This window comes from Theropithecus gelada, chromosome 4 (assembly GCF_003255815.1).
Source record: "Theropithecus gelada isolate Dixy chromosome 4, Tgel_1.0, whole genome shotgun sequence".
Lineage (NCBI taxonomy): Eukaryota > Metazoa > Chordata > Mammalia > Primates > Cercopithecidae > Theropithecus > Theropithecus gelada.
In genome coordinates, this window is record NC_037671.1 from 115,314,380 (window position 1) to 115,328,105 (window position 13,726).

The 13,726-nt window shown below is 43.1% G+C and overlaps 1 protein-coding gene across 8 annotated transcripts in view; it reads right to left on the minus strand.

The window, feature by feature from the left end:
- MTHFD1L (methylenetetrahydrofolate dehydrogenase (NADP+ dependent) 1 like) overlaps positions 1–13,726 on the minus strand; it is a 233,814-nt gene that overhangs the window by 180,033 nt on the left and 40,055 nt on the right. For all 8 annotated transcript variants that reach the window (XR_003119016.1, XM_025382470.1, XM_025382469.1 and 5 more), the window contains exons 8-9: positions 12,963–13,074; positions 686–777 (exon numbers count right to left, since the gene is read on the minus strand). Coding sequence is in view for 7 of the 8 variants with exons in the window: in XM_025382470.1 (XP_025238255.1) it covers positions 686–777; positions 12,963–13,074 (204 nt within the window). In the remaining variant the exon portion in view is untranslated. The remainder of the gene's footprint in view (positions 1–685; positions 778–12,962; positions 13,075–13,726) is intronic.

Below are 13,726 nucleotides of genomic sequence, written 5' to 3' on the forward strand. Positions count from 1 at the left end.
TTAAACCCGGGACGTGGAGGTTGTAGTGAGCCAAGATTGCACCATTGCACTCCAGCCTGGGTGACAAAGCGAGACTCCATTTCAAGGAGGAAAAAAAAAAGAACAGTGAGCCAATTTAATCTGTTTTCTTTCTAAGTTAACCACAGTCTTGGGTATTTCTTTTCTTTTCCTTTTTTTTTTTTTTTTTTTTCTGGTCTCCCTCTGTCACCCAGGTTGGAGTTCAGTGGTGCAATCTCAGCTCACTGCAACCTCTGTCTCCTGGGTTCAAGCAATCCTCCTGCCTCAGCCTCCCAAGTAGCTGGTATTTCTTTATAGCAATGCAAGAATGGACTAACATACCACCTAATCTGTTAATCTACTGCCAAATCTCTGACTTGAAGAAACTGTGAGAAAATAAATGCCTTGTTGCTCCAGTTACTAAATTGTGAGATAATTTATTACACAGCACAAGATAACATACACACAGTCCCCAGTATGGATCCCCGCCGCACACATGCCATGTGATCACAAGCAACTCACTTCATTTTTCAAAATCACTATTTCTTCATTTATCAAATGGGCCTAACACTCTGTGTATGAAGTGTTTAACACTGTACCTGGTAAACAGAAACCACTTGTAAACTGTTAGCAACTATTAATCAAACTTCCAAACTCAAGGTTTCTCAGACAGCCATGTCGAACAAACCTGAATTCGCAGAGCTGCAGCAAGGAGACTCACATCATCTTCCTCAATGAGTCCACCAAAATGTATTCTCGGAGAGCCACACCCAACCTTCCCTGTAAACAATTGGAGGGAAAAAAAGACTTTCAGCACATTGTCATTTCTAACCCATTGCTCCTTGCAAACAGCCAGCACACTGAATAATGGGCTCATTTTTCATCAAGGAAGTTAGGATGTCAGGGCATGGCTGCAGGTTGGTCACCTCTGGTACAGCCCTGGGACCCTCCACTGGGCCTGCTTCACATTTTACATTAGAGAAATGGCCATCTGGCCAGGTGCAGTGGCTCACGCCTGTAATCCCAGCACTTTGGGAGGCCAAGGCAGGTGGATCACCTGAGGTCAGGAGTTCAAGACAAGCCTGGCCAACATGGCAAAACCCCATCTCTACTAAAAATACAAAATCAGCTGGGCATGGTGGTGTGCACCTGTAGTCCCAGCTACTCGGGAGGCTGAGGCAGGAGAATTGCTTGAACCTGGATGGTGGAGGTTGCAGTGAGCCAAGATCATGCCACTGCACTCCAGCCTGGGTGACATAGCAAGACTCCATCTCAAGAAAAGAAAAAAAAAAGTCATCTAAGTTATTAACCTGCGATAAATGGATTTTAAAAATGTAATGAAGCACACCACGTGCTTTGGAAAATCATACCTCACACTGAGCCAGGAAGAAACATCTAGACACACTATCTCTTCACACAAGCCCAAGTATCACTGTGATTTTTAAAATATGGCATAATTAGAGATAGAAATAAATAGCTCAAGAGAATTCATAGTGAACATTTAAAACATTTAATGTGGATGCAACATAGACTGCAGATTAGGCCACAGAATTCAGAGTCAGACTTGCATTAAAAGCATAGCTCTTCCTCTTGCTAGAAATTGTGATGTTGGGCCTGTTAATTAATGGGAGTAATATCAACCTCCTAAAATTTTGTGAAAATGAAATATGATAAGGTACATAAAGTTCTTGGCATACAGTATGTAGTTTAAACTATTAACATGAAAATAAGGCTCAGAAGAAAGGAACAGGGATGTACATTCCACAGCATAATCTGTCAGAATGACTTCATATGCTAATCTTTAGATTTTTTGACACAGTGGGCTTCATCTTATTAGAATGATCTATTTTTTTTTTTTTTTTGATATAGAGTCTCTCTCTGTTACCCAGGCTGGAGTGCAGTGGCACGATCTCAGCTGACTGCAACCTCCGCCTTATTAGCAGCTGGGATTACAGGCACCTGCCAACACTCCTGACTACTTTTTGTATTTTTAGTAGAGACGGGGTTTCACCACGTTGGCTAGCCTGGTTTGAAACTCCTGGCCTCAGTGATCTGCTCACCTTGACCTCCCAAAGTGCTGGGGTTATAGGTGTGAGCCACCGTGCCCGGCCCAGAAGGCTCTAAAATCTTTACTGTACAATATGTAGAAAAATAGAAGCACTTTCACCAGTGGATGCAAAGCGTGAGAAAGCGGATGAAAACATTCATAGGGTAAGACTGGTCACAGTGTTACATGAAAAATCAGACTTTTTTGATAATTTAAAAATTCTCTATCATAGAAGTGATAGAACCGGCTAGGTGCGGTGGCTCATGCCTGTAATCCCAGCACTTTAGGAGGCCGAGGCGGGCGGATCACCTGAGGTTAGGCATTTGAGACCAGCCTGACCAACATGGAGAAACCCCATCTCTACTAAAAATACAAAAGTAGCTGGGCATGGTGGTACGTGCCTATAATCCCAGCTACTCAGGAGGCTGAGGCAGGAGAAATGCTTGAACGTTTCTCTTGAACATTTCTCTGAGGCAGAGGTTGCAGTGAGCCGAGATCGTGCCATTGCTCTCTAGCCTGGGCAACAAGAGCAAAATACCATCTCAAAAAAAAAAAAAAAAAAAAAAGAGAAGTGATAGAATCAATTTTCCATCAAAACTAAAAAATTGCATTTTAGGGTATTAATGTTAGGGACTACCTGATTATCAACATAGAAAGATGTTGATAAGAATTCCACTTCTGGCAGGGCATAGTGGCTCACGCCTGTAATCCCAGGACTCTAGGAGGCCGAGGCGGGAGGATCACCTGAGTTTAGGAGTTCGAGACCAGCCTGGCTAACATGGTGCAACCCCATCTCCACTAAAAATGCAAAAAAAAAAAAAAAAAAAAAAATTAGCTGGGTGTGGTGGTGCACATCCATGATCCCAGCCACTAGGGAGGCTGAGGCAAGAGAATCGCTTGAACCTGGGAGGTGGAGGTTGTGGTGAGCCGAGATTGCACCACTGCACTCCAGCCTGGGCAACAAGAGTGAAACTATCTGGGAAAAAAAAAAAAAGAATTCTACCCTCATTTAGAAAATTTATAAAAGTAAACACACATGTAAAATGCTTTAGCCTGCATCCTCCCTTAGAGAAAAGAAATATTTCTAACAGCAACATTTTTGAAGACACTATTTTCTCCTTCTTTGGATCACTCTACTCTTAAATTGTATTAGGGTGTTGGGTAATCATATAATCATATCCCTTGGGTATTATTTAAAGATTAGAAACACTTCAGCTTTATGAATCATATTTAGGCAAAAGCCAAGAGTCTAGAGGATGAGAGAGATTTGCTGTGTTTTGTTTTAATCACTAGAGATCTGTACTTAAGATCTTGTCCAACTACTACATAAAACAAACAGGCCTCTCTCATTCCTCTATTTTAAGTGATGGAGAAATAAGAAAAAGCATCTGAATGCGGTGGCTCACGCCTGTAATCCCAGCACTTTGGGAGGCCCAGGCGGGTGGATCACTTGAGGTCAGGAGTTCAAGACCAGCCTGGCCAACAAGGTGAACCCCGTCTCTATTAAAAATACAAAAAAAGTTAGCCAGGCATGGTGGCAGACGTCTGTAGTCCCAGCTACTCAGAGGCTGAGGCCAGAGAATTGCTTGAACCTGGGACCCGGAGGCTGCAGGGAGCCAAGATCATGCCATTGTACTCCATCCTGAACAACAGAGTGAGACTTCATCTCAAAAAATCTAAAGAAGAAAAAAGAAAAAGTAACATTCCAGAAGCTGGTATTAACTTATAAATGCATATTCCCAGAATTTAATCACAAATACCCTTGTGAATGAAGAATATTTCACTTCCAAGTTTACAAGATAAATAAGTCCTGGTATCGTTTCAGTCACTTACGTAGCATAGAACTTAGCAAAAGTGTGGATATTTTATTTTGAAAAGCTATATGATTCCTGATACGTCTAAAGCTTTCAGGGATGTATAATCTTTTGGCTTCCCTGGACCACACTGGAAGAAGAAGAATTGTCTCGGGCCATAGCCACACGTAAAATACACTAACACTATGATAGCTGATGAGCTAAGGAAAAAAAAAATTGCAAAAAAAAAAAAAAAATTTCATGTTTTAGGAAAGTTTATGGATTTGTGTTGGGCTGCATTCAAAGCTATCCTTGGCTACATGCGGCCCACGGGCTGTGGTTTGGACACGCTTGGTCTAAACCATCTCACAAATTTCAACAAGCATAATGAGCCACGTAAGAAGATATAATTAACAAAACCAACTCTTTGAAAGGGTCTAGCTCAAGATGGCAGGTGGTACACACAACACTACCCTCTATTTCTAGTCAAAAGTCCATTCAAAGTGAGTAAAAGATATGTTAAAATCAAGTAAGTCCATAAGAGTTAAAAGGGTACCACAAATGACATTTGAGAAATTTGTGGAAGAGACAGGTAAGTAGGGTCGGATTGAGTAACCATGGCAGAGGAATTTAAAACGCCCCAAAATAACAAAAGCCTGAGATGAGGAAGAACCATTTCTTCTTCGTGGACCCTGGATAAGCCTAAAGCTCACAGTCAACAAATATCAAAAGCAGGAATGAATAAAAACGAAGTTCTTGAAACACCAAAGGCTGTCCACTGGCAGCTAGGTAAGGTGACTTCATTCACATACAGTGTTGCTTTCTGATTATTACTGTTATTATTTTTTGAGACAGGGTCTTGCTCTGTTGCCCAGGCTGGAGTGCAGTGATGTGATCATGATCATTGCAGCTTTGACCTCCCAGGCTCAAGCAATCCTCCCACCTCAGCCTCCTGAGTAGTTGGGACTGCAAAGGTGTGCCACCACACCTGGCTAATTTTTAAGTTGTTTTATAGAGACGGGGGTCTCACTATGTTGCCCAAGCTGGTCTTGAGCTCCTGGGCTCAAGCAATCCTCCTGCCTTGGCCTTCTGATTTTTATGTACAGTAGGCTAAGGTTCACTATCCGCAAAGTTAACTTTTGATCCTTTTAGTTACTGTTTTTTAATTACAAGCAATTAAAATCACAAGCAATTAAAAACAATACTTTTTTTTTGAGATAAGGTCTGGCTCGATCCCTCAGGCTAGAGTACAGTGGCACCATCTCAGCTCCCTGTAACCCCTGCCTCCCAGGCTCAAGCCATCTTCCCACCTCAGCCTCCCAAGTAGCTGGGACTACAGGCGCATGCCACAATGCCTGGCTAATTTTTTGTTTTTGTTTTTGTTTTTGTTTTTGAGATGGACTGTTGCTCTATCACCCAGGCTGGAGTGCAGTGGTGCAATCTCAGCTCACTGCAGTCTCCGTCTCCTGGGTTCAAGAGACTCTTCTGCCTCAGTCTCCCATGTAGCTGAGACTACAGGCACGTGCCACCACGCCTGGCTAGTTTTTGTATTTTTTTTATAGAGGCAGGGTTTCACCATGTTGGCCAAGCTGGTCTCAAATTCCTGACCTCATGATCTGCCGGCCTCGGCCTCCCAAAGTGCTAGGATTACAGGCATGAGTCACAGCACCTGGCCTTAATTTTTGTATTTTTTGTAGAGGCAGATTTTCACCATGCTGCCCAGGCTGGTCTCGAACTCGTGAGCTCAAGCAATCAGCCCACTTCAGCCTCCCAAAGTGCTGGGATTACAAGTGTGAGCCACCAGGCTCGACCAAAAACAACACAATTTTAAAACACAACTTAAAAATAACTGGCCTGGACTCAGATTTTTCTAATTCAGTTTTAAGATTGCATTGAGGCTGGGCGCGGTGGCTCACACCTGTAACCCCAGCACTTTGAGAGGCCAAGGCAGGAGGATTGCTTAAGTCCAGGAGCTTGAGAGTAGCCTGGGCAACTTGGTGAAACCTTATCTCTAGAAAAGGTACAAAAATTAGCTGGGCATCGTGGCATGTGTCTGTAGTCCCACCTACCTGGGGGCTGGGGCAGGAGGATCACTTGAGCTCAGGAGGCGGTGGGCCTGTAGTTGCACCACTGCATTCCTGCCTGGATGACAGAGCAAGACTCTGTCTCAAAAAATGAAATAACATAAAAATAAGTTCTGAATCCAGAGAATCTGAAGCAATAAGACTGGCAACTCAGAATCAGATATACATTTTTAATAAATTTCATGGCTAAAGAAAATTGAGAAAGGGAATCATTATTTCACTCCCTGCCCGTGTAGAGGCAGGACTCCATCTGAAGGTTGTCTACAGTCTGGGCCTGGGTAATATCCTGGGATCACAGTCCAACAAGGATCTCATCCCAAACCATGGATGGGTCTTTTCACCTCCCAGTAAACACTCATCTAACTCATGATTTCTCTAGGGACAAGTCAATGAATCACTTTTAAGATGGCCATTCTTCTAATGATAATCAAACTTTCTGCAAAAAGAAAATTTAAGGCCAAAGTGTTATCATGACTTCCTCAGAAATCAGAAGCACCCTTTCACTAACATAAGCAGTGCTGAGGCCACCCTAGGACCGTTGCCAGAACAATCACGGCAGTGGGAGGGATGCAGCAGACTCTTCAGCCTTCCTGCCATCTTGGCTCTGTGGAAACATCTCAGCTTCTATGCAGTCTGGCCAAGGGCATCCTTCTTATCAAAAAACCACTCTCCAAGCCCACAGCCTTAAATATTTTCTTCCCATCTAGGAGAACAAATTACCCCCAAATGCGAGGTTTTAAAATCAGGAACAGCTGAAAATTAGAAACCAGTACAGGTAGAACTTAAAAACAACAACAACAACAAAAACCACTGGTAGCCAGTTTTTGAGTTAAATATATTGACTTTGTAGGATATAAAGTAAAATGCAATAAATAAAATGAGTATCATGATATGGTTTAGTTCTGTGTCTCCACCAAGTCTCATGTCGAATTGTAATCCCCAGTGTTGGGGGTGGGGCCTGGTGGGAGGTGACAGGATCATGAGGGTGGCCCTTCATGAAAGGCTTAGCACCATCCCCTTGGTGCTGTTCTCATGATAGTGAGTTATCCTGAGATCTGGTTGTTTATAAGTATGCAGTGTGTACCTCCTCCTCTGATATGGTTTGGCTGTGTCTCCACCCAAATCTCATCTTGAATTGTACTCCCATAATTCCCACGTGTTACAGGAGGGACCCGGTGGGAGATGATTTGAATCATGGGGGCAGTTTCCCCCATACTGTTCTCATGGTAGTGAATACGTCGCATGAGATCTGATGGTTTTATCAGGGGTTTCCACTTTCGCGTCTTCTGTATTTTCTCTTGCTGCCGCCATGTAAGAAGTGCTTTTCACCTCCCACCATGATTTTGAGGCCTCCCCAGCCATGTGGAACTGTAAGTCCAATTAAACCTCTTTTTCTTCCCAGTCTCGTGTATGTCTCTATCAACAGTGTGAAAACAGACTAATATGCCCTCCCTCTCTCTTGCTACTGCTCTGGCCATGTAAGATATACGTGCTTCCCCTTCGCCTTCTACCATAACTGTGAGTTTCCGGAGGCCTTCCCAGAAGCCAAGCAGATGCCAGCATCACACTACCTGTACGGCCCATGGAACTATGAGACAATTACACTTCTTTTCTTTATAAATTACCCAGTCTCAGGTGTTTCTTTATAGCAATGTGAGAATGGACTAATATATATCATTGGATAAAATTTTTGTGACAGTGTTCTCGAGAGTTGCACTCCTACTTTAAATTATTTGAATCTTACTGTCAAATGACAGCATATCACTAGTTTTTAAAAGAATGCAATGTAAGACAAGATAAAAAAACATATAATTAAAATATTAGTAAACTGATACTAATAAGCTATTGGTAATTAATTTGGACCACTGAAACCAAATTAACAAGGAAATTTATACAGTGCTGCATGAACCTTTACTTTTTTTAAAAAAAAAGCAAAAAATCAAATATATTATATTGAGAACTAATTAAATTGTGCCAAGATGCAGTCTGAAAGCTGTTTCGTGTGCAGGTAACATGGCAACAAGGAAGTGGAGGGAGGAATGCAGGAAGTGGACAAGCATTTATTGGCAGCTACCATCAAAGAGGAACTGCCCCAAGGTAGCATCTCAGTCATTCCTCCCAACAGCCTTCCTCCCAATTTACCCACAAATAAATTGGGAATCTTATTAATTCATCAGAGATCTTATTTCCTCAAAGTCACACAGCCTGTAAGTGCAATACAATTAAGAATTTTTTTTTTTTTTGAGACGGAGTTTCGCTCTTGGTGCCCAGGCTGGAGTGTGTCCTCAGCTCACCGCAACCTCCACCTCCCGCGTTCAAGCGATTCTTCTGCCTCAGCCTCCTGAGTAGCTGGGATTACAGGCATGAGCCAACACGCCCGGCTAATTTTGTATTTTTAGTGAGACAGGGTTTCTCCATGTTGGTCAGGCTGGTCTTGAACTCCCTACCGCAGGTGATCCGCCTGCCTCAGCCTCCCAAAGTGCTCGGGTCAGGCCAAGAATTTTTTTTACACAAACAACTCCCTTTTCCTTGAGTTAGGTTAATCCTGACTCCAAAGTCCATGTTCTTTGCACTACATTTTTTTTTCTTTTTGAGATGGAGTTTTGCTCTTGCTGCCCAGGCTGGAGTGAAATGGTGTGATCTCGGCTCACTGCAACCTCCACCTCTTGGGTTCAAGCAATTCTCCTGCTCCAGCCTCCCAAGTAGCTGGGATTACAGGTGCCTGCCACCATGCCTGGCTAACTTTTGTATTTTTAGTAGAGATGAGGTTTCACCATGTTGCTCAGGCTGGTCTTGAACTCCTGACCTCAAGTGATCCACTGGCCTCGGCCTCCCAAAGTGCTGGGATTACAGGCGTGAGCCACAGCACACCCAGCCTCCAGTAAGTTCTAATGTCTCCCTTCAGGGCCATACGAGGGAAAGTCTCAAGGTCCCTCGGGGGCTGCCGGCACATCAGCATCCCAGGGCTCTTGCCCTCTTCTACACTAAATAGAATTACATTAGCTTAAAATGATGCTATAAACTACTCTGAGCCACAGAGTTGCTGTTTTGATACTATTCTCTGAGCCTAAGACAGAAGAAAAGCTTCTCCTTGGTCCATTTGGTACATCAGTAAGTCCTAATATTTAGGGTACAAAATGGTTGTGTTTATGATGAAATCTGCTGTTTAGCAAGCAGAGCACTACAAAAGCAGTGTGTATTTCTTTCATTTGAAATAAATTTTTTAGGCCAGATATGGTGGTTCACACCAGTAATCTCAGCACTTTTTGGAGGTGGAGGCGGGAGGACTACTTGAGGCCAGGAGTTCAAGACCAGCCTGGGCAACACAGTGAGAACCCTGCCTCAACAACAACAAAATTATTTTAATTAGCTGAGGAGGGAGGATTGCTTGAGCCCAGGAGTTTGAGGCTGTGATCGTGCCACTGTACTCTAGCCTGGGCAACAGAGCAAGACCTTTTCTAAGAAAGAGGTTTTTTTGGTTGTCTTTTTTATTTTTTTTTTAAAGTAGTTACTCTTATAGTTAGAAAACAGAATGTTGAAATTTCCTTGTTTTAAAATCTAAACATTGGACTCATGCAATAGTAGAGTGAACAGAACCAACTAGCTGGGTGTAATTGTTTTCTGAGCTCTGTGTCTGGGCTATCAGCCATCAGGAAAATCTCTCCTAGGATTCCATACATATTCCATAAAATGCCTCTACAGAATTATCTCATCATAAATCACAACATCCCATCTATTTTTACGGGGGGAAGGAGGAGGGACCCTGTACCATGAAGGTAAGAATAAAAATTGCATTATAAAACTCTGCCTTCATCCAGCCACAAGTTTATTAAAAGTTCTTCTTCTCATCTTAAGTTTAAATAAGAGCTCTTTTCTTTTTAATATTTCAAAAAGTTTATTCATTTCTTTACAGTAGTGGGATAATGAAAAAAAGAGGGGAAAAAAACCTTTCTCCATTATTCCTAGATCAAATTTTCATACTAATAAAGTTGGTAAAATTAAAACTTGTAGACTATTTAGAAATGTGCTATTATGGACAGCACCACCCCAAAACTGTTCATCTGTTTCATCAACATAGCATTCCTCATCTTCATCTCAATGACTGCCTAGTTGGCCCCATTTTTTTTTTCTTTCCTTCTTTTTTTTTTTTTTTTTGAGGAGTCTCACTCTTGTCATCCAGGCTGGAGTGCAATGGTGCAATCTTGGCTTACCGCAACCTCCGCCTCCTGGGTTCAAGCCATTCTCCTGCCTCAGCTTCCCGAGTAGCTGGGATTACAGGTACCCGCCACCAAGCCCAGGTGATTTGTTTGTATTTTTAGTAGAGACAGAGTTTCACCATGGTGGCCGGGCTGCGTCTCAAACTCCTGAGCTCAGGTAATCCACCCGCCTCAGCCTCCCAAAGTGCTGGGATTACAGGTGTGAGCCACCACGCCTGGCCATCAGCCCCATTTTTAAGTGGGAGACAAGTTCAAGGAAATGTTTCTAAATATGCCACTAACTTAAAACTACAAGCAGAGTACAATTCTGAGTCATGCTTATTAACTTGTTAAACACTCAATATTCACAAAGTTAACTGGGCCCGGTGGCTCACGCCTGTAATCCTAGCACTTTGGGAGGCTGAGGTGGGTGGATCACTTGAGGTCAGGAGTTCGAAACCAACCTGGCAAACATGGTGCATCCATACCTCTACTAAAAATACAAAACAAAAATTAGACGGAAGTGGTGGCAGGCGCCTGTAATCCCAGCTACTTGGGAGGCTGAGGTAGGGGAATCACTTGAACCCAGAAGGCGGAGGCTGCAGTGAGCTAAGATCGCGCCACTGCACTAAAGCCAGGACGACAGAGCAAGACTCTATCTCCAAAAAAAAAAAAAAAAAAAAAAAAAAAAAAAAAAAAAAAAAAAAAAAATTCACAGAGTGGTTACTAAGTGTCAGGTACTATTCCAGACACTGGACATTCAAAAACCAACATGAAAACTATTAGAGTTGGGCCAGATAAATTTCAAATAAATTCTACTTACAGAATCATTTTGAAATACACAGACCATCCCTGATTTACAACCTTTTCGCTTACTATTTTTCCACTTTATGATGATGGGAAAGGGACATGCATTCAGTAGAAACTGCTTTAAATTTTGATCTTTTCCCAGGCTAGCCGTACACAGAACAAGGGTGTCTTGAGGCGCTGGGCAGCAGTGACAGCAAATCGCGGTTTCTGGTCAGGCATGCAATCACAAGACCAAACAACCAGTACTCCGCAGTGTACTAAGCTGCCAGCATTTTTGGATGTTGTTTTGTGTTTTCACATCCCATCCTATCTATAAATGCCCATTTTTTACTTATGATATTTTCAACTTCTGATGGGTTTATCTACTCATAAGCCCGAGGAACATCTGTAACGCCTTGGTCTTCTTTCCCCCAGAGAATCATTACATTGAAATCTAATGTTTCAGGGAATACTTTTTCCAAAAATAAGGGTCCTAAAAGGAAACCTTATTAAAAATAAAGCACTTTCACTAACAAAATATATGTCACTGTCATGTAACCACAGAGCTCAAAGGGATTCCAGGAGAACATCAAAGTAGACTCCTAACCCTAGCCATGACTGTGCCAAAACTGTCCTACATGAAAACTTTAATAAAACACAGCAAGTAAATATTACAGCAAAGCAGCATTCATTTACAAGAAACAAATGTTGGAACTGATTTTCCTAATCTAACTGGGATTCTGAACAGAGGAAACCCTGTCTACTATTAATAGGTTAGGCATTGTTTTTCTCAGGGAAAAAAAAGTTATATGAAGAAATTACATATATTTTTAAAATGTTATTTAGCACATGCTTTCTGTTTGTTAAAAAGAGCCGCTAGGGCCACAGCTCTTAATGCAAGAGCTGAGCTCTGGCTCTTTCCTTGGACTCTGATCCATTCCACCCTCTCCAGCCCCCAGGGAGTTTTTAATCTGATCCGTCAATTCTGGCAGGAGCTACATTTCCTAGAGAGGAGGGTCAGTATCAACCTCTGGCTAGGGCTCACGCTTTTATGGAGCTGCCTATAAGGTTTCAAGATTTCAACCTCAAGTATGGTCCTAGTGGAAGTGAAGGAGAGCAGAGGCTGCCAACCGTGGTGCATGTTCTGCCCAGCTTTAGGGGTAAAAGCTGCCCCTGTCCTCCAGCCCAGCTCAGCATAGTCCTCTCTTCTGCATGAACATTTGGAGGCCAAAGCCAGAAGGAATCAGGAAGGGGGGCTCTCCTCTGCCTCCCTGTGCCATCGTCTCTTGCTCACCTGTGACATTCAGGGACTTGCTGAGGGGCTGGGTGTGGTCCAAGGCTTTCTTAGCCTCAGTCCTTCTACGAACTGGAAAAAGGAACCTACTCTGGGCCGGCTCCTGCTGGATCCCGGGGCTGCTGGCTGCCCTGTTGCGGGCACTGCTTGGGCTGCCCCCAAAGTGGGCCTGGTGTGGTCTTGAGTATGCCTGGATACCTTGGCAAAATGCCATCAAATAGCAGGACCAATCCTAAAACAGTTTCTGCATCTAGTGGTGATTTTCATACTGTTCTGACATGACTCTGGGGCTCCAAGGGTGTGCTTCATGGGTCAACACAAGGGGAAATCAGGGAGACACAGAGACTGATCCTATTCCCATCCCTCCCGACAATCTGGCTCTCATCTGCTTTTACATAGTGAAATTCCACAAAGATTTCTTTGGAAGAAAGGATTTTACTAATTTTTAAGAGACTGTGAAAACCGCTATTTCTAGTTTACCTCACACACATACAAATCATCTACTTAAGGTCACAACTAACCTGACTGCTAGAGGCCAGCAGGGGGCACTTCACTGTGGCAGCAGACACCTCAACCGCCATCTTGGTCTCTCTTTGCTCAACAGCATGGTTCTATCAGGTAGCCCACAGTCTAAGTTTCCTACCCTATATACTAATGTTGACGACTGCTAACATTTCAGAAACATACCCTCTTAGGAAAAGGTTAACATTTCTTCGAATGATCTGACCTAATCAGTGGCTCAACACCAATGAAGACATTTACCTGACAGGAAGTCATGGGAGCAGTTGAGAACAGTAGTTCCTGGTTGTATCCAAGTAAGGGGAATCTCTTCTGGCTTACGTGAGCCTAGGACCACAATGTCAGCCTCATGAAGCTAAAAGGAGAAAGAAAAAAACATGCACAGTTTGATCTGAGGCATAAAGACACAACTAACCACTGATGTCAAATGAGTTCAACACAATCCCAGATCCACAGCTTTGTTCCAAGCTGCTGACAAGGATGGAATCGCTTTACTAATTCCTTTCAAGCATGTATTAATACAAACAGAAAATGATTATCATATCCTAGAAAGAAAAGAAAATAGGACTTAAAAAATATCTTCAGGGTAGTCACTTCAGCATACATACTGCATGTGGAGTATTATCATTTACATGTTTTCACCACTAACTATAATATCAAGAAAAATGATGGGGCAACCGGGCACAGTGGCTCACGCCTGTAATCCCAGCACTTAGGGAGGCCGAGGCAGGTGGATCATGAGGTCAGGAGTTCGAGACCAGACTGGCCAACACAGTGAAACCCTGTCTCTGCTAAAAATACAAAAATTAGCCAGGCGCACTGGCAGGGGCCTGTAATCTCAGCTACTCAGGAGGCTGCGGCACAAGAATCGCTTGAACCCAGGAAGCAGAGGCTGCAGTGAGCCAAGATCACACCACTGCATTCCCACCTGGGAGACAGAGCGAGATCCTATCTCAAAAAACAAAAAAGAGGAAAACAAGGATGAAGGCCATGAGGTCTGGCCCACA